Source organism: Populus euphratica, unplaced genomic scaffold (assembly GCF_000495115.2).
Source record: "Populus euphratica unplaced genomic scaffold, PopEup_1.0 scaffold841.1, whole genome shotgun sequence".
Taxonomy (NCBI): Eukaryota; Viridiplantae; Streptophyta; class Magnoliopsida; order Malpighiales; family Salicaceae; genus Populus; species Populus euphratica.
In genome coordinates, this window is record NW_011500709.1 from 60252 (window position 1) to 88003 (window position 27752).

At 35.5% G+C, this 27752-nt stretch overlaps 2 protein-coding genes across 7 annotated transcripts; one reads left to right on the plus strand and one right to left on the minus strand.

The window, feature by feature from the left end:
* LOC105116087 (glutamyl-tRNA(Gln) amidotransferase subunit C) lies at positions 1-27735 on the plus strand. Of its 4 annotated transcripts, XR_840467.1 has the most exons (9): positions 4-244; positions 338-378; positions 459-514; positions 1082-1133; positions 1233-1318; positions 1731-1865; positions 7633-7638; positions 7950-7959; positions 27720-27735. XR_840467.1 is itself a non-coding variant. In XM_011013267.1 (6 exons), exons 1-5 carry the CDS (start codon positions 41-43, stop codon positions 1306-1308), a joined length of 429 nt encoding a protein of 142 aa, XP_011011569.1. In that variant the 5' UTR covers positions 4-40; the 3' UTR covers positions 1309-1318; positions 1731-1867. The 4 variants fall into 4 exon arrangements, 2 of the variants coding, with proteins under 2 accessions (XP_011011570.1, XP_011011569.1); XR_840468.1 differs by lacking the exons at positions 7633-7638; positions 7950-7959; positions 27720-27735 and adding an exon at positions 10265-10277; XM_011013267.1 differs by lacking the exons at positions 7633-7638; positions 7950-7959; positions 27720-27735 and having other exon boundaries at positions 1731-1867.
* On the minus strand, positions 2880-17395 carry LOC105116085 (uncharacterized). 3 transcript variants are annotated; one of them, XM_011013265.1, is made up of 22 exons: positions 16280-17391; positions 14953-15068; positions 14122-14330; positions 13048-13167; positions 11688-11816; positions 11485-11610; positions 10742-10797; positions 10561-10660; positions 10361-10478; positions 9863-10072; positions 9197-9530; positions 7995-8088; positions 7171-7279; positions 6493-6764; positions 6174-6301; positions 5807-6041; positions 5273-5461; positions 4841-5130; positions 4010-4199; positions 3674-3916; positions 3426-3514; positions 2880-3313 (listed from the first exon to the last, which is right to left on the minus strand). In XM_011013265.1, exons 1-22 carry the CDS (start codon positions 17110-17112, stop codon positions 3166-3168), a joined length of 4338 nt encoding a protein of 1445 aa, XP_011011567.1. In that variant the 5' UTR covers positions 17113-17391; the 3' UTR covers positions 2880-3165. The 3 variants fall into 3 exon arrangements, with proteins under 3 accessions (XP_011011567.1, XP_011011566.1, XP_011011568.1); XM_011013264.1 differs by having other exon boundaries at positions 4010-4211; positions 16280-17390; XM_011013266.1 differs by lacking the exons at positions 2880-3313; positions 3426-3514; positions 3674-3916; positions 4010-4199 and adding an exon at positions 4223-4410 and having other exon boundaries at positions 16280-17395.
* Positions 27736-27752: the final 17 nt, after the last annotated feature.

Sequence of the window (27752 nt, forward strand, 5' to 3'; positions counted from 1 at the left end):
TTAGGGAAGACTTTCAGAAAATCCATTGAAAAGAAAGAAAATGGGAAGCAGAGCTGTTTTGCTACTCAAAGGACCGTCGCCACCAAAGCATAGCATCCTCTTCCTTCTAAACCACAAAAAAATCAGCCCCGCTCCTTCAATACGAAGATTCACAACAAAAGCAACAGCCAATGGGTCCTCTCTTGAACCACCAGATGTCGCTCGCTTGGCTGAAACTGCTAGAATTTCACTAACCCCACAGCAGGTTTTTCTCTTCTTTATCTCTACATTACAACTCAAAACTTACTCTCCCGTTCACTTAATGTAGTGGGTTTTTCTTATTCTTTTCAAATTTCAGGTTGAAGAATTCGGTCCTAAAATCCGACAAGTGATTGACTGGCATGCTCTTCTCTGTCTCTTTCTTTTTCCAATGATATGTTTGTGTTTTGAGACCCTTTTTGTTTGGTTGTTTATTTCAGGTTTGGACAAATTCAAGCTGTTGACCTTGACAGTGTGGAACCCTCAATCAGAGCAGGTGCTTTACAATCCTTGTATGCTGTCAAAACCGTTTTATGTATTTGCATTAACAATAAAGTGGTCATAGAAAATGTAAGATGTAATTCTTATGGGATTCGAATGAAGGGAAACGTGAGATTATTGAAATTGGACATGGTAGTTGTTTTTTCGAGCATTTGGTGAGGGCTATTTTGTGATGATTTTTTTTGGCGAAAATCCTTATCACATTTTGAGCAAGTGTGATAGTAATTTATAATCCAATGAATTTATAATGCAGGCAATCCAAATTGAGTTTTATCGTTCACTTGTACCGGCTTCTTTCGCTTATAGAATTGGCACGACATATTTCTATTTGATATGATGAAGAAATTCAAATTCCCTTAGTTTAACTTTGTGGTAGAAAGCCCTTGATCATGCTTCTTCTCATTTATACTGACAACCACATATTTTCAAAGTGAATCTTTTTTGTACGAAGTTCTCATTCATTAAATAGAAGGGAGGGGTTGTGTTTGTCTGCTGTAGCATTCCTTGTCTTCTAGCACACATTAGCTGATTCAAATTTGACTGTCTAATTTTCAACTTACAGACACCGAAGGTGACAACTTGCGTCATGATAATCCTGAAACGTTTGAGAACAGGTCGTTGATGCGTTTTTCTCTCATCGTTTCGTATAATTTTGTGTCATGATAAACACTATTATAACACCTTTGATGTGCGTTTGAATTTCCATCCAACAGGGAAGCTATCATTGCTGCTGTACCACACTATGAGGATCCTTACGTCAAAGTTCCCAAGGTTTTGAACAAGGAGTGAGACTATTTAGGTAAGTTGCTTTCCTTGAATGCACCATTAACAACAATGGGTTGTTTCTTTGCATGGTCCTTGAGCCATATAAGCAGAAAGAAATCTCATTTTTTTTACCACTTATTGCCCTCATTTGTTGTTTTATATATCACAACAATAAGGGCAATTAGACCTTTCTTAGAAGCTTTTCCTATGAAGTCCCGCATATGATTTGGGATTCTAGTCAAGGACTCAACCTTTATTTTATAATCACATTCCATCCCCAAATCCCTATCTCTCGAGATACAACATAGAAGGGGAATATGTTTTTCAAGTATAATTTTCATTCTTGGGATATCAACCAAGGCTCGTGAATGATTTTAATTTATTGTGATGATATGTACAATGAATATTGCATAATTACTGTGGGTTTTTTGGATCTCGTGTCACAGAACTAAGGAGAGATTATGGTGCGACTTTGCAAATGGGGGGAAGTTTGGCAGCGTTAGTGTGAAGAATTCTCCATGCAGTCACATAATCTTTTGTCCAAGGAACCAGAATAACGTCCAATCTTGTTTCTAGATTGAGTTTCTTTATGCACTCTGTGATGGGTAACTGTTAAGATTTTCTCTGGAATATATCTCTCTGAATAATCTCAATAAATCTCTCTGAATAATCTCCTTCCTCAATCGTCGGAGAATGTGGCCCTGTGTTCTTGTGGCGCCCTTCTTTCTCTAACATTTTCAAAAAAATAGACGAGTTTTAATTCTTAATGCAGCCATGCATATCTCGAAGAAGGAATTGAACCCGATTCTGCCAAAACCCCCGAGCAAGAATGATACAACAAAGAAGCTTTTCATGTCTTTGGAACTCTAAGCTCATCTTGAAAACGAAAGAGGAGTGCAAAGAACAAGATCAATCAAAAACTGGTGGTTCGAAGAGCTTCTACACCGCACAATTGGCATGCTACACTACCTACCGACCTCCTGCCTTATGAAATTGCATCCGGCTTTGTGTTCAACTTCTAGGTGCCCGGTAATGATTGCCACATCAACTACTTTCGGTGCCCGTGGGTATCTTAACCATTTAACCGGGTCATAAGCTGCTGCTTGTGTCGGACCAACGCCGGAGCATTGGTCTAATTTTTATACGAAATATGAAAGCGAGTCAGAATATTAGCAATTTTACCCGTTAGGTTAAGAACAAGGATATGAATCGAATATGCTCGAATGATTTCAATTAATAAAATTAACTTGAGAGTGGAATGAGAGCGTGGCCCAGCATTGTCAGGATTACTTGAGAGTGGAATGAGAGCGTGACCCAGCATTGTCAGGATTAGTACAAAGATTACAGGTCTTGCACTTGGTTCGAATGAGATTTTTCACTGCTGAAACTCCCGAATTGTCAAGAAGATGACGGGCCTACCTGCATAAGCGATTATGTCAAACATTGTCATCTGTCGATGCACCGAGACATCGCCTCCCCGAAACATGATAATCATGCCAATTTGGCAAACGCATCATTGTCTCTCTCTCTCTCTCTGGTAGCTATTCATCTTGCAAAATCATTGCTGAGAAACCCAGGCAACCAGCATAGCTTTACCTTGACAATCAATGTATGATTCTAAATGGCAAAATGAATTCAATAAACAGGTAGGTATTGCCCCTTTATATTTACATTGAACTCTATGCCAAAATGAGGATAACGCGTGAAATTACATCCAACAATTAATGCTCACTCTATTTGTACGTATTTTTATTAATTTTTTTTTTCTATTTTCTATTCCTAGATCTGTGTCAACCATTTACCTAGTGTTCTCAAAAAGCATGCAAAAGGAGAAGAAAAGGAACCCTCATTGTCAATGTGGAATATGTATTTGGCATATCATCATGACTGCCAGAACAGCTCAAAATCATTACTATACAGCGAGCGGTCTTGAATCTCCAGATTTGCAATGTGCCAGTTAACAAGTTGAGATTGTAAGATTTTACATGCAACCAGTCCAGCTGGAAAAATCCACCATTCACTTTCATCCCTGCAGGATAACCACACAAAAATACACAAGCGCAAAAGCATGTTAGTGGTGCTGTGTCACACACCAACTTGCCAATTAACTGAACTTTCTGTAAGCTAAAGAATCAACTTACATGCTAATATTCCATGGCTGAAAGGGGAACTTCTTACTCGAGGGTGATTGACTGTTATAGTGAATATATCCACAAATAAATGCAACAACCTGGCAGACGGTCAAAGAATAGGTTAGGTGACATTCCTTTGCAGAAGATGAAAAACAAGTCACATGTTCTGCAACTGAAAAAACTTGCAGCAAGAACGTTGAAATGCTCATATGGTGGAAGAATAAAGTGTGACCAAGTGGATAGATACGGAAACTTACAACATTAATTAAGGATGTGACATTCCACAAAGCATAGATACGTGCAAGGCCTGCAGAGCGCCTAGGTCCATGACTGAATAAAGCATTGATTCCCGCAGGAAAGGGCATAAGAATGCCAAGAGGTAAAATAAACAAAACAAGAAAGACATCCACCAATGAAATTGAATACAGCTGGAGTAAAGTAAGCAACACTAAGCTAAAATCTCCTAAAAGAAGCATAGAGATGACCAAACCAACAAGATCCTGCAAGACAAAGAGTAAAGATGAAGTAGGTTGGATTGCTGGTAAACTTTTTTAAAAAAATGCATGTACTGAACTCATTGACACAAAAGCTACCTGATGGCCAACAGGTTTAGCGTTATGAACTATGAAAGAGATGAGGTAAAATAAATCCCTCTTCTCTTTAAGCATTCTTAAGCTGTTAGTAACTATGATTCCCCCATGACTGCTTCTGTGAGCTTGGGATACAAGCATCTCTTCTCTCCAATGACCAGATGGATTTTCGCTGTGTGTGTTGTTCACACCAGTAACCAAGAGGCTGGAGAAAACCAAGTCAAATGCCATTCAACATCAAATGCATGAAACACATAAATGCAAATTTGTGCATCTCATAAAGGTCAGTTATTTATTAATTGACATGTAAAAGCATAATAATTCACAAAGGTCTGTCATAAAACCTCATATTCCATGCATGTTCATTAACACCTCCCTGCACAAATTTGTGCATCTCATCACATCTGATGAAAGTTCACCATAAAGGTCAGTTATTTATTAATTGACATGTAAAAGCATAATAATTCACAAAGGTCTGTCATAAAACCTCATATTCCATGCATGTTCATTAACACCTCTCTGCAACAAGTGCATGGCTGAACTTTCTACTACCTTTTGTGCACTCTGAACTTTCTACTACCTTTTACCTGCTCTAGTCATAGAACGGGAACTGGTTTATGGCTTTTTAATGACAAACATGCCAAATTTTGTTTCATATAATCATCATTTCACCATCTTCATACTTGCAACAATTCAAAATGCAGACAACTCACCACAATATTATACACCCTGATTGAGACAAACTTCCAAAGTGGACACACTAATTGGCTAAAATTTATGAGGCTAATCAGATAAATGGAAATTATACGCCCATAAAACATAATGAACCATTACCGAGATTCTTCTTCAACTTGTTTCACACCATCAATGCCTTCAATAAATATACGTTCGCTTTCTTCTTCAACAGCATAAACCAAAAGTCCATACTGGCAATGACCCGAAGTACTAGCCTGGAACCACGCAAGATCAACATGTATCCCATGGATTCTCAAAGCTGGATTTGCATGTGTTTCAAGCCATCTCAGGACAGGTCGAAAAGTTACTCTTAGCCGCCCACGACGAACTAAGCGCAGCTGTGCATTCAAACCAGCTGCCATGCGATACCAAGTGGTAGGAGGGACCATCTGCATGCCATAAGGAAAACCATAGATCAATTTGTTGAGCTATGAACTGCAAAATGTTGGTCAAGCTAAACCTCCCTCCCTAACCTTAAAAATGAAAATGGCTAACGTTTTAGCTTTGAGTTCTTGGAAGTGGATGTCAAACCTGGCTCATGAGGCTGGTAAGAATATTGTCACTTTGAATTGAGAAAGGAGCCATATAACTTCCATCACCTCCAAAAAGAATAGACATTGGAAATCTTTGATGTAGGCGAGCCGGAATATCAGTTCTTTTCTCATCTCCACCAAGGAAGAAATCCAAGTACACGAGCATTAAATCAGAAGTTGCAGCTACCTAAAGGACAGAGACCATAATTGAGCCAAATATTTATGATTTGTTTCTCACAAGGTCTTAGGTTTAAGGAATATATACTGTCTTGAATCCTCAAACATCTCACCCTCTCCTTTCTCTTGAAATATTCAAAACATAAAGTATAATAACAATAAGAGGCCAAACTTTTAATGTATATAGAACAAAATTTAAAACTACTAGGACCAAAAGTAAGCCATGTGACATGCTTATTTTGAAGGGAAGAGGTATAGAAAAAATGTGGTCTTAACATGCAAAAGAAAATCACACACAAATATTCAACTACTTGACTTTACCTAACGCCAGACCAAACATTTAATACAAACAAACCTTAAGCCCTTCATAGAGAGCCCGTGAACGGCAAGAGCGCAAGCAAGCATGATCATACTCTGATCGAACAAACTCTCGCAGTCTTTGCAATTTGATCCTCCGTCTCCATTGCTGCCATGACCATGCAAGGGGGTATGCAAGAACAGAAAGTATACTGTAAATTGCACCTTCCCACCATTGATAAGCAGCTATACCATTAATCTCATCCACAAATGTATTGAATGCACCCTCATATCTGACAGGCCAAAATAAATAAGGTGAAAACATAGTTCTACAATGATCATTGATATCAAAATCCCTGAAATTTAGCAGAAGAGCAGGGTCAATTGAGCCATTGCAGTAAACAACAGTGTGCAAATTAACTTACACAATCTCTTTTATTTGCTCAGGAGGAGTGTGGGGAAGATGCCAAGGCTCACTGAAAGTATTACGACCCATAAAATACATTCTGTGCACATGACTCTGAGACTCCTCAGCTCTATTTGTCTCCAAGACCTGAAAAGTGATGCAACTTGTCAATCCATACATTAGCTAGTGCAGCCCTCCCTTCAAACTCTTATATACACATATACATACACATACACATATGTACAAGGATCAAGAGATGGGAGATATCCAAGGCCTTATCTGAGTTCTGAATACAACTTTTAAATGAACAGAAATTAACATGTTGAGCATGGAAAAACCTCATTCAATGACTCCAGGAAGGGAAAAGAATGATCTATCTGAGAACCATGTTGAGTGGGAGCTGGACCAGGTAATTCATCCACCCCAACAAATTTCATCCGAGCAACACTGAGCACCAGTGCTAAGAGGATTAGAAGACCCAAAAGAAGAAGTCCAAACAGCCATGGCCCACCAAAAGTGTAAATCAACTCTTCCAGGGCTGTGTAACAATGTGGCATGTGAAATCTGTCTGAAACACATTTGTAAGGACATGGTGTTTCGGCAATACCACCTGGTAGAGAGGACAGAGTGAGGATTTGCACTTGTTTAGGACTACAAACATAATGCATGAGCCTGCAAATGCATGGTGTCTTCCAGCATTGTGTGTGAGATGGGCATGTGTACCCCTGCAAATCCTATCCTCCAAATAATTTGTCCATCTCAAGAAAATTCAACTTTAAAAGATGATGTTTGTTGCTTTGACATAGAACGTAAAAGGCACTAGCCTTCAAAACTGCACCCCTCCATTCGTGCTGTCTAATATCTCCTTTACATATAAAGGTGGATTGAAGAGGTCGCAAAATTTCGGAGATCAAATTGTTAGGATGCAATTATACAAATTTCAGGCAGACAACCACAGATTCCCAGCATGTGGTTTTACATCATGCAACATACTTATGAACTTCAACTTTAAATACCTCGAACAGTTACATAAGCAGCACGATGAGGAATATCATCAGCAGGGCAAGGACGACAGAGAGCTCTATCGGATCCAGTTACATTCTTATATGTTCCAGCTGGGCATTCCCGAAGAAGTACAAAAAATTGAAGGATAAACTGAAGACTGAAGAAAAGGTCATGTTGCAACTACAGCTTCATTGGAGTCAATAATTGTTTGGAACAGGATGTCTGCAACAATCACCAAAAAGCATAATCATAACAGAACTCCCTAAGAACTAATACAATTTGTCATGGTACTTGTCCCTTATTTCTGATTAGATGATTGCAATGTTCATTTCTGTGGTCCAAAAACTTAAGAGATTGACAATTCAACTAATACAAGTTGCAAGATCATTTTAGTAGAGCACAAACTGAAGGAAAAGAAGCAAGAAATCAAACCATTTCCACTCTTGCCCCTCATATGTTCCTAGCATACATAGGTAGAAGTAGAGGGAGAAAAAGGAAAGGAACCCTCTCAATTTTTTATCCTTTTCTCACGATCACTATTTAAAATGCACTGTTTAACTTGCTAACACTTGAAAAATACTTAAGACATAAGTTTTACCCCTTAACAATTACTCCTGTAAAAATTATGACACTAACAAAATCACCTTCATTTTTTTATCATGAAACAAATGCAACAGAAATTGAATACTACATTATTTTCTCAACTAAAATTGTATTGATGACAGTGGGATTGTAATTCCTAAGACCCATGCATATAATCTCAACATACACATGCAATAATTAACTCAAGAAAGGACATAGATAATATCACAATGTCAAGAACTCAACACACTACCTCACAAAATATTCCATACAACCCCTTTGGGCAAGCTTTCCCTGACACTGTCCCATTTTCCCCAGCATGACCCTCATCTCTTCCCAATCCTCCCCTGCAGTGAAGAGTGAAAACCCAGTCAGACCAAGAATGTGTGTCAGAGCCACCAGTTACAAACATCGGTGTTACAAGGCAGAATATACATTCACAAATGATAAAGATGCAGAGGACAGAGCCAACAGTTAACAATTAAATCATTGTAACAAGGCAGCATATACATTCACAAATGCTAAAGATGCAGAGGGCAGACTGCATTCAGTAAAGGCAGGATAAAGGACTTAGTCCAAATGATAACCGTGTGCTTGTGGTGGGCTTAATGAAAGGTGAACATATATGCTATTTGTGATCTTTGGGAAGAGTCCTAAGAAGCATCAAGCAAAATAATCTAATATTTGCTCACACAAAAATTCATAGCTTCCATTTGGCCAATGCCTGAAATATAATATTAGGGAAGCATTAACAAGCAATGTGTTAGGATGAGGATCATGCAAGCTTTCATGCTAACGTGTTCAGCATACCAAGTGCCAAACAGAAGCTCTATCTGTCAGCCTTGCCTAATTTATGTGCGCATGGATGTCCCACTATATCTTCAGATAATCAACGAACAATTTAGTCCCTTCCAAACTTGGCTGGTGTCTTTATGCTATGTCGCTGGCTGACAGCTTCTTCCACTCAATTACCCAATCAATCACCCGACATTTCATATCTAGTAGCTCATATTAAATTTCTTATTCATAATTATTGTTTATTTGATTATTCAATTACCAAACTATTCAGCATATAGTCATTCTGTGATTTCAGACACAACTTCTCTTTAACAGTGGTCTTTCCTTCAAAATTGGCTTCTAAACTTCATTAGAACTCATAAATAAATAGCTTCTGAGACTAAACAATACCATAAATACTCAAATTATCTTTATTCCAGTAGACTCATAAAGACTTTAATATTAAGAATAAATTGATTTCAAACATCAGGAAAATCTAATAATCATGATATAGAATGAATTAAATGATCAATATTATCTGTGCAAATCTGATAATCTCTAACCAGGTTTTCCGATATTCCTTGGAAAAAGAAAACCCTGTGAATTGGAATTATATGGAACAATCAGAAATGCATCGTTTAAATCGATCAGTTTAAACAGATCAGGTAAAATACGAACCAAATGTGGATGCTTCCATTCACACGAGCAATGGGCTGATACACGTCCCCAGTTGGAATGTCTGACCAATGGAAGTGAACCCTTCCACCACCACCTCCACCGCCCCCCTTCGGACTACCATATCCCCCAACACTTGAAAGAACAGCATACCCGCCAAGATCTAGAGTATGCAAGAACAGAAGAATAGTTCCTCCAGAGCCACCGCCAGGACCTCCACCAGTACCGTTCATGACAACCAGTTGATCTCTGGTGATTCCTTTAAAACTTTCACCATCAGCTCTGACTGAACCTTCAACAGACAAACTTGACAAGGGATGCTCCAATGAACCCATTACTGCCCAGACAGGTAGAACAAATGAACATGAGGGGATCGGTTTGCAGGTAAGTAACATATGAACACAAACACAACCAACTTCCTTGAAATGCAAAAGGGCAACTTAACAATGTTAAAAGTTGCCAACCTGAATGCATAGATATTGCTATTTTTAACATACCCCTGAAAGAGGTAATCCAATATCACCCTACCAAGAAGGATAGACAGATCCCTTGCCATATTATGCAGAAGGTTTTCAAATGATACAGATAAAAGATAATACGACATCATAAGAATGTCAAAACAAAGCTGAAAGTTATCGGCTGATAAATTGATCTAAAGTACAAACTTACCTATAATACCACCACCTGCAGTAGAACCAGCAGACATTTCCTCTCCGCTTCCACTACCAAGTTCACAAGGTAACTCTGCGTTACCATATGAAACACCACCCCCAATACAGCTATCGTTGTAACATGCAGACCCACCTTTACCACCATGGCCAGCACCACTGCCAACACCATTGCTTAAAACATTACCTCTACCCACACCACCAGTGCAACCTGCATGAATATGATGTCGTCAACTTCTGTCTAAATATGATTCTTCAATGAGAACACCAACTTCTCTCATCTTGACTCAAACACAACAAACAAACTGAAAAAGGCATCCTACACTATTCAAAATTCAGCTTAAATCTGTGTGACGGTATACATTGAATCTATTGGTGTTTGTCTACGTGTGTGCAGGGGAAGGTGGAAAAGGGAGGGAGGGAGGAGAGTCTGTGTAAGCTGAAATAGGGTAGGATAATGTTCATAAAAGAATCTTGTACACAGAAAAAGAGAGCATACCCATGCCAGATGCACTTATTGTTCCAGAAGATGGAACATATATTGTTCTCGCCCGATGAAAATGAACAACAGATCCTTCTATAAGTCCTTCAACAGTAATATCCTCCACTCGGCATATCTGAAATAAATGAAAGAAGTAAGGTAACCTGGAATAAGTAAATTTCAAACCTTACAACATGCAACTTCTATTCAAGGATCACCTGAAGAGTAAAAGAAAGAGATGAGTTCACATTGCAATCTTCAGGGGGGTGAAGTAGTTCAGAAGGGCACTCTTCAAGTTGGCAATGGAGCCGTGGTGTACTACAGAAGTAAAACCACAGATCTCAGTAAGCCCAAACATAAAGTGGAGAGATTAAAAAACCAACAAAATTTGGGACTTACATGGCATCACTTGTTGCATTCTCAACAGGACCACGCAAAACAGAACCAGGTGCAACCTAATGGAAAATTGGAAACACATAATTAGTCATCAATGGTAAGAATACAAACTTGTCAAATGCATCAGCAAGGCTGGTAACAAACATTGAAAGGTTTCAGGGACTCAAATCATGCCACAACAACATTATCAGTGTAACAGAAACAAGAAACAAACTTTTCAACCCTTTTCCATAACCCTTATGAAAAAATCACTCCATCCCAGGGTCCTTCAGAAATATATTTGACAACAGAGGAATGTTTTAGGAAGATTGCAATAAATACATTAACACAGCTTTCCAAAGTTAATCCTAATCCACTTGAATAATTACATTGAAAGTTCATTTTAGCATACGATAAAGACTGGATATTATTGGAAACTAAAACAATTTTCTTGACTTCTAAAAATTGAATAAAATATTGGACATCCAAAAAACCATGTACTATAGCCATGCCAGATGCACTTATTTGATCTCATCCCAGCAGTCATGACTGCTAAAAACTAATGAAAAAGTACTGCAAATAAAACCAGAGCAGCAGGTAGTGCAAAAAATAACTACAAAACGGAGGCAAGAGAACTTGAATGCATTAGAATCACTGTTTTTTCCCCAAAACAACAGGGGACAGACCGCTATGTAACCACCAAGCAAAGTGAACCTTTTAAGCCATCAAGGTCAATACAGTTAATTAAATTACAAAACACAGCTTACATGAATACTGTAAAATAGTGATAGAACCAAACGTTGAGCTTCAATCCAATTGCCTGGTCCTGACAAATTCAATAGACCTTGACCATGAACTCCCAGATTGGCATTAGAATGTATGACAGATGATTCCTGTTTTACAAAAAGGATCGGCATATCATTTGCAAACACAGCTTAAGTACTATGTAAAGGACACAATGAAAAAGTACCTTGAGAACAACTAGATTGCTAGCCTCAAGCAAAGAAGTCCCAACAGTTGCATCTTCACCCCCATCTATGAGCATTTGGGAATTCCACATTAAGAACATTTTTACACTCATGCGTAGAGCGCCATATACCTGATGTGCAAAAGCAAAGATCATGCACATCAAATTCATATGCGTTCAAGCATGAATAAGAAACAGCATACAAATAATAACAGAATGCAAATCTAAACAATGCATGGGTAGAGAGTGGAATAGGCAGAAACTTCAAATTCTCATCTATCAAGTCTATGAAAAAAATATTACCACCAGACTAGGAGTGAAGATTTAAAGAAACCATAATTATGAAACAATAAGTATACTATAATAAAAGAAAAAACATATCAAACAGTTAGAATAATACTAGGGATGATTTCCAAGTTTTAGTTTTAATAGGAGATTAACAAAAGCAATAATACCTCTAACATTACTCAGAGTGTTATGTTGGATATAAAAATTCTAACGGTAAAACCGCACCAATATGCAGGTGTTCCCATGATAGACAAAATATATGCATACAAGTGCATACAAAGACATAATTATACAAGGCAAGGGCCAACAAAAGGGGGATAGAATGATGGGTGAATTTCACAATAACCATGGACATGCTGAGAAGTTATGAAACTTCCAGGAGTGATGCAGTGACACACAAGCAATTTCAGTTTGCAAACAATTTAGTTGACTGAAACTTGAAAGCTATTCTTCTTGAGGCTCTACTACAATTTGTATCTTATTTGCAAAAACTAGTTATTCAGGTTATAATGAAATTTTGGGTTACTAGGGAACTTTATGATTTAGAAGTCATTTTATTTCCAATTTAGTTTTATTATACGAGGGTTCCTGAAGATCCAATACATACCCACAAGTTTTGCACAGATTTAATGATGCAATTAGAAATGAGAAGAATAAAATGAATCGAGACCAAGGATGAGTGTTTAATATTAATTAGGAGTTCAGTTTGAGAGACTTCATTCCATTACCTAATTACTATGGTCTATTAGAGTTTTTGGTGGAGCCTCAACATGAGAACCCATATTATGTCATGTGGAATAGAGGATTCTGATGATAAGCAATTGACAATGGATGGCAATTCATTTTCTACTCTCTTTTTTCTATGTTATTCTATATTCTCCCCTTTTTTCTTCTCTCCTTTCCATTCCTTGTATTATGGGAAACCAAAGAAAAGCATACAGTTTTCCTTAATGCTGGCTGAAAACATACAGCAGCATGGGTTTTTGCCATGTTCGTTAAGTAGTCATAAATGCATATAGCTTACCTTGATTACAGAGTCACTCATTAAAAGCTGTCATAAATGCACATAGCTTACCTTGATTACAGAGTCACTCATTAAAAGCTCTTCGGCCAGTAATTCAAACTCTGATGAAGCATAATGAGCTAGCCCAAAGCTTAAGACTCCACTACATAACAGACTTATTTGTCCTTGGACCTACATATTTCACCAGGATTAGCTTAAAATGCAATTATATCGACAGAGAAAACTTAGCATCAATAAAAAAATCCAAATGCAGCTTGTGGCCAAAGAAGTTGACCACCAACTAAGATAACAAAATACTGTACCAGTAGAAATATCCTCTCTTTCGAGAATTGATACCTTCAACCCATTGTCTCAAAATTCCACTAATGAAAAAGATTAAAAAGGCAGGCCAACATAAAAAGCCTGCCTGGTGCTCCAAAAGATCCTACAGCCGATGCAAGCTATCTTATATGGACAGAATGAAATATAAAAAAGCTACAGAAGTGCAGGCTTATATAGACAAATATACAAGCATACAATAAATTCCTATTGACATTGGAAACAAGCCTCTCAACAGCCGGTGCAAGCCATCTTATATGGACAGAATTTCTATGCTTTTCAGCATTTTCATCAAGTACAATTTTAAAAACTTTCTGAATAGTTGTGCCTGAATGATGTCCCAAAACTAAAGAAACTGACGAAAAAATGGACAAATGGACTGAATAATTTTGCTGAAGTATATAATATATGCATATTTGCATGTTATGCAGAATTGGTTATATGTCTGGGCCTGTGCATGCACATATAGTTTTTAGTAAGAATTCATCTTTTTCTGCCTTCTATTATATGCATGACACCCAAAGTATTGCACATTCTAAAACCAGCACTTCAAATTATTCCTGTTTCTGCACTCTATTCATTTCCTTTAAATGAGACCACCAACCATCTTCAAAATAGAATTTCTTAATCTTCGCAATTTCAGATTATTCCTATTTATGCACTTCATACTCTTCCTATTTCTCAACTCTATTCATTTCCATTAAATGATACCAACAACCCACAAAGAACGAGGTCTTAATCTCTTCCCAAGGCTAACAAGTTCTTGCAGACATAAAGAAGCTAAGAAGCAACTCAAATTTCAACAACCTGGACACGACTCCAGAACAACGGAACAGTAGCCCTGCCATGATTTCGAACATAAACGTTTGTCCAGAGAGGCTGATAAGGAAACTCCAATAGAAGCGTATCTGTATCAGTAGACATATTGTGATTGCTTACGGTAAGGCTCCGGGCAACAGCATCATATAAAGTTCCAGCACCACCTGCATTTTTTGGACAACCAAGACTATTTCCTCCTACAAGCATAACAACAAAGCATGTGATTTCAGTATTTGCACATTGAAAAGAACAATTGAATTGACCCATAGAAGGACAAGTCCTCCAAACATAGTGTCATCTAATACACAGCTAGCAATCGCACCCCAATAATAATATCCAAATAAAAATGAGCTCAAGATAGAAATTTTGAATTTTAGGAATGGGGTGCAAGACTTTCAGAACAATAAAAGCATAAGCCTAACAGAGAAACTATTTAATAAACACAGTAGAATGTTCCACCCTCTCACATTCATCTGGTGACTATATTTGGCAGACATGCACGAGAGAGGGGGGGTGGCTAACTTGGATGTATTTAGTGGTTGTGTATATAAATGAAGAGGAAACAATACCTCCAAATGCATGTTCTTACCTCCAAGACTGTCTTAAAGGACACTTCAACATAATTCAGATTATATATATAAAAAAAAAGGAAAGAATGTAAATGTTGTGAACATGAATGATAGTTCAAACTTCCTTTTAATTAAACCTACACTTCCCTGTCTCTATAGGAAAGCACTCATTGAGACATCAAGAGACAAGTAGATCACAAGATTTCATAATAAAAATCCAGGCATGGCAAGGGAACATGTTGAGTCTCACCATGCACAAATATTTGAGGGTCATCATGTCTACTGAAAATGTCAACTGAAACTCTTCCCCCGCCGCCACCAGCAAAACCATTACCTCCACAAGCACTTATTCTGCCACCTCCAGTCCTGCTCTTCACATAGAGACAAGTCAAAAAGACAATTAAAACCCAATGGGAATACCATGACCGCAGAGAATGCAAGTTGAGACAGACATGATCAGCATGTACCTAAAACTCAGTCCACCACAGATACATGGATGACATGACATTAAATAATTCAGCCTCTCATTGCATGCATTCTCACACACACGCAGATATTCTTCAAGTTACAAGACACACATGCATAAGCAGACACATAATGAAGCTAGCGCATATGTACATTTGATGCCCTCATTTATCAAACTCTTGTATAGTTAAACCCCTCTCCACCTGCACATAAACTGTAACTATATTTGACGTTCAAGAATATAGTGTCTTGTCCTCCATTCAAAGATCATAATTAGAGGCGGGTATATATCAGTAAACTATCTGACTGTCCATGACATCCAAATGCAAAAGCCAGAAAGACAGTGACAATTGACTGAGAAAATGCAAAACAGCATGCACTACCAGAATCAAGTAAGCAGGGCCACAAAATAGCTAAACATTGAAAGTCAGTAGACCAAGCATCGCCACTTTATGAAAAACATTGTATTAGGCCTAGATATATAATGGGTACAAACATGAACAAGAGGCAGTGACCGAATTCTTTCTAGTTATCAATAATGAAAGGACATCTATGAAAGGAAATCAAAAGATTTTCCTTCATTTAATACAAAATATTTAATTAAACCAATTTAAGTCTTATTCTATGATAAAAATGATCTTCCACAGCCATTGGGATTCACATTTACCCTTCAAAGCTGATGCTACATCTTATCTCAAGTAAATAGCATGATATCTAAAACCTTATAACACTCTTGATAATACCATTAAAAAGGCTAATGTTCAAACTCCATTGCCTTCATTACGTCTTACCTTTCACAAGACTCTTTCACCAGCCTTGCATTAACCAATCTCCATTAATTCTCCACAAATTCTTAAACCATTAAACCTCAATCCCCTCAAAAACCAAACTAAACAATTCCAAAACAAGAACTCTTCATTATTGAACAAGACTTTTTTAACTAGATTCATTAATCAATCTTTTCATTTATTATTTTCCAAAATGTAATCCACAAAACCCCAATTCCAATTACCAAATTACAAACATATAAAATTCCAAAATAAAACAGAATCCTAACAATAAATCCAACACAAGACAGAGGAATGAATGTAGTTGGTAAGTAAGTAAATTACATTTTATATGCCTTCAAATGTATGCTCCCACCAGAACCACCACCTCCCTTGACACCCCCATTACCACCATCAGCCAATACAGCCCCATCCAAAACCAAATACTCCTTCACTGTCATTTTCACTCTCCCACCTCCTCCCCCTCCATAATCCACTTCCTTACTCGTACTCCCTCCTTTACTCCCATAACTACATGGCTCCTGCAAACTCGACCACGAATACGCATCCCCTCCCCAAACATCCTCCGGCAACTTCTCTTTATCCACCAAACAACATGCCCCTCTCCCTCCATGACCTCCACCAGCCCCTTCTAACCCCTGTGGTGTCCCACTCGTTTGCGGAGGAGGATCCCCAGCTAATCCCGTCGTATTCACAACCGAACCATTAAAAAAACTAGCATTATTCGCAACAAGCTCAAACGCACCGGTCAAAATCGACGAATTAACTGATAAATTGAAATTTCCTGAGATATTTATCGTTATTGAACATCCAAAATTAGGACAATGGAACCTCACACCGGGATGGATATAAAAATCTCCTTTCCCTTCTATATACACGTCACGAGTGAGATTCACATCGGTAACTATTTGACACGCAGTATCAATCGAACCGATGCCTCCAAGATCATCAGTGCAAGATGCCGACGGTGGATGCGGTGGCGGTGGAGGTGGTGACGGTGGTGAGTAGTCTTGGTGGAAGAGGATATTGGAATCGAAATCAATTATCGAAAAGGAATCGGATTCCGAATCCGAAGAGAGAACTCTAGGGTTTGTGGTTAGGGTTATTGCTGTAATTAAAAAGGCTATAAAGGCGAAATTGAACTGGAATCGAGCCATTCACTGATGGTGAAAGGCATTACAATTGGAAATTAAGATTTGTGGATTTCGGAATTGAATGGAAATGGAAACGTTGGATTTCGGGAATCAGTTTCACCATGAGAAAGAAAGAAAGAAAGAGATGCAATTTGCTTTCTTCCTTTTAAGAGGATTGAAAACCCTAGAAATGAATTCTCGGCCACTGCAAAGGTTTTGAGAGAGAAGGGCACAAAACAGTATACAACGGACAGGATAGGTAGAGAGAGAAAACAACAGGAGAGGGGCGGGCGCTTTATTGGGTGAGGTTAGGTTTGCGACAAAATGAGGCTATGTCACGTGAGCTCGGTCTTGTATCGAGGTTTTATTGGTTGAGATTGTGTGGGTTCTTGCTTTGGCTTGACTTTTTATAGAATTGACCAATGGGACATGCTATTAGGTTGTATTTTGATAGCGTTGAGCGTGTGTGAATATTTTGGTTCAGTGAATTCCACGAGAATGAAACTTGTTTCACGCGCGGTTATGGAAATATTTGATCTGGTGGAGGAAATGAAGGCGTTACGGGTTTAAGGCCGTTGAAGATAAAAATTTGTTGCTTTGGGATTTGATATTTGTTATGGAACAGAGACGCGTAACATGAAGTAACAAAACCAATAAAATGATATTTGTTACAACAAAGGACCTCTTCTTCTATTTTTTCTAAAAATTAGGTTTTTTTAAAATAATTTTTTTTCTGCAACTTGTTTAAAGTGTGTTTCTTATTATTTTTTAAAATATTATTTATTTAAAAATATATTAAAAAAATATTTTTTATATTAAAATATTTAAAATCATTAAAAATATATTAATTTAAAATAAAAATATTTTAAATTTTTTAAATAATATTTTAAAAATATAAAAACAATCAGCAGCATCTATGTAATGGCTAGAAAGCCTGGCAACATGAAGTAGAACCCGCATAGAGACGAGAAACTATTTTGTACACCTCCAAGCACCAGAACCCCGAGAAAGAAAAGAGATTAACCACGTGTACAGAGACCATTTTAACCAGGAAAAAGAAACAATCAATAACTGCATAAAAAATCATATAATGTGAGAGCCATCTATAATTTATTATCCCAAGCTACACGTTCAAACCCCAAAAAAAAAACATGCAATAAAATTTTTATTGATATTATTATGGTTTAATTGTTAGAATCTATTGTCTCTCTGTATAGTAATATTAATAATATTAATAGGAATTTTAGTTTTCTTTATAATGAAAAATAAATTATTTTTTATATTTAATAGAATCATAGAAAATTATTAGAAAGTATTTTTGATATTTGACCATAACGAATATAAGTTAAAAATAATTTATTTATATTTTTTAACTTATTAAAATAAAGGAATCAAATCTAAAAAATAAAAATATTAAAAAAAGATGAAATTTAAAAAAAATAATTTATAAATTATTTGAAATAAAATAAATATCAATCAAAATAATTGACACTAAATCTAACAAATAAAAAAAGTTAAAAAAAGATAAAATTAAAAAAAATCTAATTTTATTAATTATTTTAAATAAAACAAATAACAATTAACATATTTAGTTATTTCACCTTGTTTTGTTCTTAAAATTTCATGAAGTGTTTGTTTTTAAGAAAACAAAAGGAAAACACTTTTCTTTTTTTAAGGTCAATTATCTATTTAACTAGAAAGTGTTTTTCTAATATGAATCCTATGCATATAAAGATTCAAAAACCCATAATCAAATTGAAGCCTCCCAATAAAGCTAAATTTAGAATTATAATTAATCTTGATATAATGATAAACTGTACCAAAACACAAAGACTATAACTAATTGAACCCCTACTTAACACCTATAAATCAAAGCGAACAATATAAATCAAAACAAACAAGAAATATGAAAGATGCCACGAAACTTAATTAATTTTTCAATAAGTCAAAATAGTTTAATAAAAAAACAAAATATAAGAATCCTTACATAATAAACGCTGCAAATAATGTATTTTCTAACTTAAAAAAATGATGTCTTACAACTTGAAAATTTATACATTAGGTAACCTAACGGGCTCACATCAATCCAAAATAAAATAAAGCCCAAAGCGTGAATAATAATAAAATAATAATTCTAAACATAAACTCAATATGTCTAATATAATAGAATAGAAGAAAATATTTTTAGTGAAATCCTTATTTAAAAAGAACTTTTGGGTGAATATGTGTCATGTTGCCCCTTGAAGTCTAAAACAAATAAGTAAAACTCTTGCAATTAATTCTTCCCTTACCACCTCTGTTTTCACATATAATAAAGAATCCTTTCATAGCTTAGAATTCATAAAACACATAAAAACAAATAAATATATAAATCATCATCTCTTTTCTTAAAATGATTCAACTTCAAATTGTTACCTACATCAAACAAATAAAGATTAAAAAAATACTAAAAGTAGCAATAATGACACGACTAAAAGATTGTTGTTTTCTCCTAAATGCAGGAGTATCGAAGTAATAAATAACCCGGCAAGACTAGGGTCAAACCACAGAGAGGTTAATTGTACAAATTATAAACGACAATAGTAACAACAACAATAATAATAGTAATAACAACAATAACAATAATTATAATAGTAGTAGTAGTAGTAGTAGTAGTAGTAGTAGTAATAGAAAAAGAAGAAGAAGAAGAAGTTGATGAGAACTTTGAGATGGAAAGATTAACGTAAGGATTAAACAATGATAATAACAAATGTCAAGGTTAGAGGTTCCATTAATGGTATGTCAAATAAGTATAGTATAAACTCTTATTATTCAATTGGAAACCACACACAAAGGAGGTTACAATCAGATTATAGATTGTTAACATGATTACATTAGTCATCTTATTCGATTAATGCTAGGACTTGTAAATCTCGTCAAGCATTCATGATTATAACTTATGTTAACAACAAATCAAGTTCCTTGCATAGCTCAAGTGTCGGTTATACCATACAGTATGAACTATGAAAGTGCCGAGCATTTGTTGTACCAAGTGTTATACAACATAAATCAAGATTAGTCATTTAACAAGTAAAGTACTAAAGAGTGAAAGAAGATAACAAATACAAAACATGTTAATATCAAACATGAAAGTCCATATTAAGTTTACATTATACTTATTCTTACACCATTAGTGTAACCTTTTCACCTTGACATAATAAACTTAGCTAGACATAATAAAAGAAAGAAAAATAAATAAACAAAATAAGAACAATAAGATAAGAGTTAACTAAGTAAAGGAAAGGAATTGAAAGGCATAAATTTGATATTAAGGAAAGCAAAGCATAAACATTACAAAAAATACAAAGAGAGAAAACAAGAGCATGATCTTGATCTGGACACCAAGATGCCTAAATGCATGGCAAATGCCTCCTTTTATAGGCCAAAATTGGGAACTATTGATTTGATGACTAATTGATGAGTGGGTGGCCAACTCTTGACTATTGATTTGATGACTAATTGATAAGTGGGTGGCCAACTTTTGACTTGGTGACAATCCTTATCTTCTCTTGTCTGCCCAAAACATCATTGATAACGTCAAAATTGGAGCCACTTGAAAACATGAAAGTTATACTAACAACAATTTTGCACATGCTTTGTGAAATAGAAAGCACAGTTTTTTTTTAGCTACTACCTTCTCCCCCCAACTAAAACGAGACATTATCCTCAATGTTTAAAGGTAGAAAGATAGAGTATAGAAGATATCACCTGAAATAATGAACATTGACAAACCTGAAATACACTGAAACAAATATAAGTAACAACAAAACACAATAATAAAATCAAAAGACATAAAGATTCACAAATGAAGGCTCAAATTCAATCTAAGCTTTTTACGACTTTCCTTAGTTGACCAATTTATGCAACTCATGGAGGGATCAATCACAAGAATAAAATATTGTAGTTGGTCAATCAATTGTTCAGCAGTAGCAGCAGAGATTATGATTTGTCGTGCAGAAGATGTTAGAAATTCTTGTTCCACAACATGATCAAGAAAAAACAACAACTTATCATACTAACCATTAACATTTAACAAACCTATGGGTTTATGGTGAATGTGCAATTGAGCCCAAGAGGAAATATGAAAGATCTCTTCCAATGTGCCTAGACCACCTGGTAAAGCAATGAAGGCATCAGTATGGTTAAACATTGCATTCATTCGAGTCGACATTGTGGAGACCTGAAGTTCCTCTTCAATTGTTTTTCTGATGATGTCCCCTAGTGCTAAAGCTTCAGGGACGACCCCCAAACCTTGACTACCTCCTAAAAATGCAGTTATTGACACACCTCCTATTAACTCAAGACTGCCTCATGATTAGTACTTAAAAGTGCATTTTTATCATGGTTTTATATCATCATTTTGCACTTGAAGTATCAATAACTCCTTAACTAAAACATGTTTTATAATAATATATCTAATAACCTAAGATACCTTTAATTTGTGGTAAATGTTCATTTTAAATGCAGGCCTATCACATAAATGAAAGGATTGATTGATGACTTGAAGAACTTAAATTGCATGGATAAAGAGATGGTCAAACTTAGAGAAGAGATGTCGGTGCAATCCAAACCGGAACACTGTTCGGTAATTGGGTCACTGAAAGGACAAAGAGATGACCAAACTTAGAAAAGATATGTCGGTGCAATCCAAACCGGAACATTGTTTGGTAATTCGATTATATCTGGAGTTATAGATATCCAATTTAGGTCCACTTTATATGGATGGAAAGGCAAGACATAGGCCTATAACTTTCATATGGAGCCCAAGATCTAAAATGGCCACTTTCAAGTCCAAATTATAGCAACAACAAAGAAGCCCGATTCTGTCTTCCAACCCGAGCACTATTTAGTATTTGGCCCATATCTGGAGTTCTAAAAGTCCAAATGAGCTGAATTTTTTACACAAGAAAGCTGAGACAATTGCCTACAACTTTCATGTTTTCAAGTGGCTCCAGTTTTGGGCAGACAAGAGAAGATAAGGATTGTCACCAAGTCAAGAGTTGGCCACCCACTCATCAATTAGTCATCAAATCAATAGTTCCCAATTGTGGCCTATAAAAGGAGGCATTTGCCATGCATTTAGGCATCTTGGTTTCCAGATCAAGATCATGCTCTTCATTTCTCTCTTTGTATTTTTTGTAATGTTTATGCTTTGCTTTCATTAATATCAAGTTTATGGCTTTCATTTCCTTTCATTTACTTAGCTAACTTTTATCTTATTTATGTACTTATTTTATTTATTTATTTTTCTTTCTTTCATTATGTCTAGCTAAGTTTATTATGTCAAAGTGAAAAGGTTACACTAATGGTGTAAGAATAAGTATAATGTAAACTTAATATGGGGTGTAAGAATAAATATAGTGTAAACTTAATATGGACTTTAATGTTTGATACTAACATGTTTTGTATTTGTTATCTTATTCACTCTTTAATACTTTACTTGTTAAATGATTAATCTTGATTTATGTTGTATAACACTTGGTACAACAAATGCTTGGCACTTTCATAGTTCATACTGTATGGTATAACCGACAGCTGAGCTATAAAAGGAACTTGATTTGTTGTTAACATAAGTTATAATCATGAATACTTGAAGAGATTTACAAGTACTAGCATTAATCAAATAAGATGACTAATATAATCATGTTAACAATCTATAATCTAATTGGAACCTCCTTTATGTGTAGTTTCCGATTGAAAAATAAGAGTTTATACTATACTTGTTTGACATACCATTAGTGGAACCTCTAACCTTGACATTTGTTATTATCATTGTTTAATCGTTACATTAATATTCCATATCAAAGTTCTCATCTTCTTCTTCTTCTTCTCCTTCTTTTTCTTTATTATTGTTATTATTATTATTACTATTATTATTAGTATTACTACTATTATTATTATTGTTATTGTTATTGTTATTATTGTTATTATTATTATTGTTATTACTATTATTATTGTTGTTGTTGTTATTATTATTATTGTTGTATTATTGTATTTATAATTTGTACAATTAACCTCCCCGTGGTTCGATGATTAGTACTTAAAAGTACATTTTTATCATTGTTTTATATCATCATTTTGCACTTGAAGTATCAATAACTCCTTAACTAAAGCATGTTTTATAATAATATATCTAATAATATAAGATACCTTTAATTTGTGGTAAATGTCTATTTTTAATGCAGGTCTATCACATAAATGAAAGGATTGATTGATGACTTGAAGAACTTAAATTGCATGGATAAAGAGATGGTCAAACTTAGAGAAGAGATGTCGGTGCAATCCAAACCGGAACACTGTTCGGTAATTGGGTCATATCTGGAGCTATAGATCTCAGATTTAGGTATAATTTATATGGATGGTAAGGTAAGACATAGGCCTACAACTTTCATATGGAGCCCAAGATCTAAAAAGGTCATTTTCAAGTCCAAATTGTAGCAATAACAAAGAAGCCCGAATCTGTCCTCCAGCCCGAGCACTGTTCAGTATTTTGGCCATATTCGGAGTTCTGGAACTCCCAATGAGCTAAAGTTTTTACACAAGAAAGCAGAGACAATTGCCTACAACTTTCATGTTTTCACCTGGCTCCAATTGTGACGTTATCAATGACATTTTGGGCAGACAAGAGAAGATAAGGATTGTCACCAAGTCAAAAGTTGGCCACCCACTCATCAATTAGTCATCAAATCAATAGTTCCTAATTTTGGCCTATAAAAGGAGGCATTTGCCATGTATTTAGGCATCTTGGTCTCTAGATCAAGATCATGCTCTTGCTTTCTTTCTTTGTATTTTTTGTAATGTTTATGCTTTGCTTTCATTAATATCAAGTTTATGGCTTTCTTTCTTTGTATTTTTTGTAATGTTTATGCTTTGCTTTCATTAATATCAAGTTTATGGCTTTCATTTCCTTTTCTTTTATTATGTCTAGCTAAGTTTATTATGTCAAGGTGAAAAGGTCACACTAATGGTGTAAGAATAAGTATAGTGTAAACTTAATATGGACTTTAATCCTTTCATTAATATTCCATCTCAAAGTTCTTATCTTCTTCTTCTTCTTCTTCTCCTTCTTTTTTATTTATTATTATTATTATTATTATAATTATTATTGTTATTACTATTATTATTGTTATTGTTGTTGTTATTGTTGTTGTATTATTGTTATTTATAATTTGTACAATTAACCTCCTTGTGGTTCGACCCCGGTCTTGCCGGGTTATTTATTACTTCGACACTCCTGCACTTGGGAGAAGACATCAATCTTTTAGTCGTGTCAAGTTTTTGGCGCTGTTGCTGGGGAGGTAAGTTCTTGTATAAATTATAGTAGTTATTTTATTTTCCCTTTTCACTTGTATATAACTTTGTTTCTTTTCTCTTGTTTCTTCTTCTTTTGTTTTCTTCTTCCTTTTATTCTATTCCAACACGTGTATGAGAGTGTGGCCACGTACATCAAGTGGTAGACTTTGTAGGGTATCCTCATCATTTTCAGAAAATATAGCCAAAGAAGATAATCAATCACTTCATAATGAGAATAATGAGAATAACCGTGCTAGAACACTTAGAGATCACATGAATCCCACAAGAACAAGTGTACCATTATGCATAGTTTTTCCTCCCGATGCATCTCATTTTAATTTTAAGCTAGGCATTATTCAACTTTTACCTTCTTTTCATAGCTTAGAATTGGAAAATGCATACTTGCATTTAAGGGAATTTGAGGAGGTCTGCAACACATATAATAATTTAAATTGTAGCATGAACACCATTAGATTAAAGCTTTTTCCTTTTTCATTAAAAGATAAAGCTAAAACATGGCTACAAAATTTAAGACCATGATCCATTCGTGCTTGGGATGAAATGCAACAACAATTTTTAAAGAAGTTTTTCCCATCTCATAGAACAAACTCTTTCAAAAGACAAATCACCACTTTCACTCAAAAACCAGGAGAAACATTTTACCAATGTTGGGATAGGTATCGAGACTTGCTTAGTACTTGCCCTCATCATGGTTTTGAAACATGGAGATTGGTTTCACATTTCTATGAAGGGTTAACACCTAAAGATAGGCAAATGGTTGAATTGATGTGCAATGGAACTTTTGAAGATAAAGACCCTGATGAAGCAATGGAGTACTTAGACTTGTTAGCTGAAAATGCTCAAAATTGGGACACTGCGGGTACTTATGAGGCACCGAGTAAAACTCAACCTCATACATCTAGTAGAGGTATGTACAACCTTAGGGAAGATCATGACCTCCAAGCTAAGTTTGCATCTTTAGCTAGAAAAGTCGAGGCACTAGAATTGAAAAAGAGTGGTCAATTAAAATCTATTAAAAACATTCTGTGTCAAATATGTGAAACAAATGACACTCAACCAATAACTGTCTAACCTTGCCTTCTTTTAAGGAATGTCTCCATGAACAAGCGCATGCTTTAAACAGTTTCCAAAGGCCCAACCATAACCCATACTCGCAAACATACAACCCTGGTGGGAGAAATCATCCAAATTTCAGTTGGAAGAGTGATAATAACAATGCACAAACTTCATAACCACCGTTTCAAGCACACCATAATTCCCAAAATTATCATGGATATGTATCTTCTTATGCTCCACCTCCTACAAGAAATTTTGAGGAAACTTTGTATGCATTCATTGAAAAGCAAGAGACAATCAATACTCAACTTGCTCAAAGCATAACAGATTTTAAAGATACTCTTGCAAAATTCACATCTGCTCTCAATTTTCAAGAGAAAAGTAAGTTTCCATCTCAACCACAACAAAATCCCAAGGGGCAATACAATGCAAATGCAAGTAGTTCTAGAAGTCAACACATGGATCAAGTCAAATCAGTCATCACTCTTCGCAGTGGTAAGGTTATTAAAAAACCCACTTTTAAACCTTGTGAGAAAGATGATGTGTCAATCTCTAAGGGTAAGGAAGGGGTTGAATCTAAATATTGCAAGGAAAAGACTGATTCCTTGCTAGCACTTCCATTTCCTCATGCCATGACCAATCAGGAAGACATCGATGATGAAAAAGGCACAGAAAATGTTGATGCGGATGTTTTATCAAAAGTGACAACAGATTCGACACCCGACATCACACCAATCAATTATTCTTTTCCTGATGAATCTCTACTTTCTCTTAGTTCAATGCCTTGGTTTGCTAAAAATATTAATTTTCTTGCTTCAGGATTTTTGCCAGCTCACTAGAGTACCGAAGATAAAAGAAATTTTTTTAGCAACGTGCAAAACTTTTATTGGGATGACCCTTACTTATTCAATTATCGTCCTGATCAAATATTTTAAAGATGCTTTCCCGATAATGAGGTAAGTAATTTCATTAAATTTTGTCACTCTAAGGCACGTGGGGATCATTTCTCGTAAAAAAAAAGGACTGTAGAAATCTTACAAAGTGGATTTTACTGGCCCACCATAGTCAAGGAGTCACATGCATTCCACAAAAATTGTGAAAATTGTCAAAAGGTGGGATTTATTTCAAAACACATAGAGTCTTTAGATAATCTTCTATTGACTCTTAAGTCTCATCATAGTCGAGATAAGTATCGTGCAATTCATGACTTATGAACCCATTTTCATAAAGAACATGCTTGACATAGTCTTGAGAATCTGACTAAAAAAGACCATGTTTGCTAGTTTTTAAGAAAACTAGATGGGAAGCCTATTGATTAGTACTTAAAAGTGCATTTTTATCATGGTTTTATATTATCATTTTGCACTCGAAGTATCAATAACTCCTTAACTAAATCATGTTTTATAATAATATATCTAATAATATAAAATACCTTTAATTTATGGTAAATGTTCATTTTAAATGCAGGCCTATCACATAAATGAAAGGATTGATTGATGACTTTAAGAACTTAAATTGCAAGGGCAAAGAGATGACCAAAATTAGAAAAGAGATGTTGGTGCAATCCAAACCGGAACACTGTTCGGTAATTGGGTCATATCTGGAGCTATAGATCTCAGATTTAGGTCTACTTTATATAGATGGAAGGTAAGACATAGGCCTACAACTTTCATATGGAGCCCAAGATCTAAAAAGGCCATTTTCAAGTCCAAATTGTAGCAACAACAAAGAAGCCCAAATCTGTCCTCCAGCCCAAGCACTGTTCAGTATTTTGGCCATCTCTGGAGTTCTAGAAGTCCAAATGAGCTGAATGTTTTATACAAGAAAGCTGAGACAATTGCCTACAACTTTCTTGATTTCGAATGGCTCTAGTTTTGACGTTATCAATGACGTTTTGGGCAGACAAGAGAAGATAAGGATTGTCACCAAGTCAAGAGTTGGCCACCCACTCATCAATTAGTCATCAAATCAATAGTTCCCAATTTTGGCCTATAAAAGGAGGCATTTGCCATGCATTTAGGCTTGGCGTATAAAAGGAGGCATTTGCCATGCATTTAAGCATCTTGGTTTCCAGATCAAGATCATGCTCTTCCTTTCTCTCTTTGTATTTTTTGTAATGTTTATGCTTTGCTTTCATTAATATCAAGTTTATGCCTTTCCTTTCCTTTCCTTTACTTAGTTAACTCTATCTTATTTATGTTCTTATTTTGTTTATTTATTTTTATTTCTTTCATTATGTCTAGCTAAGTTTATTA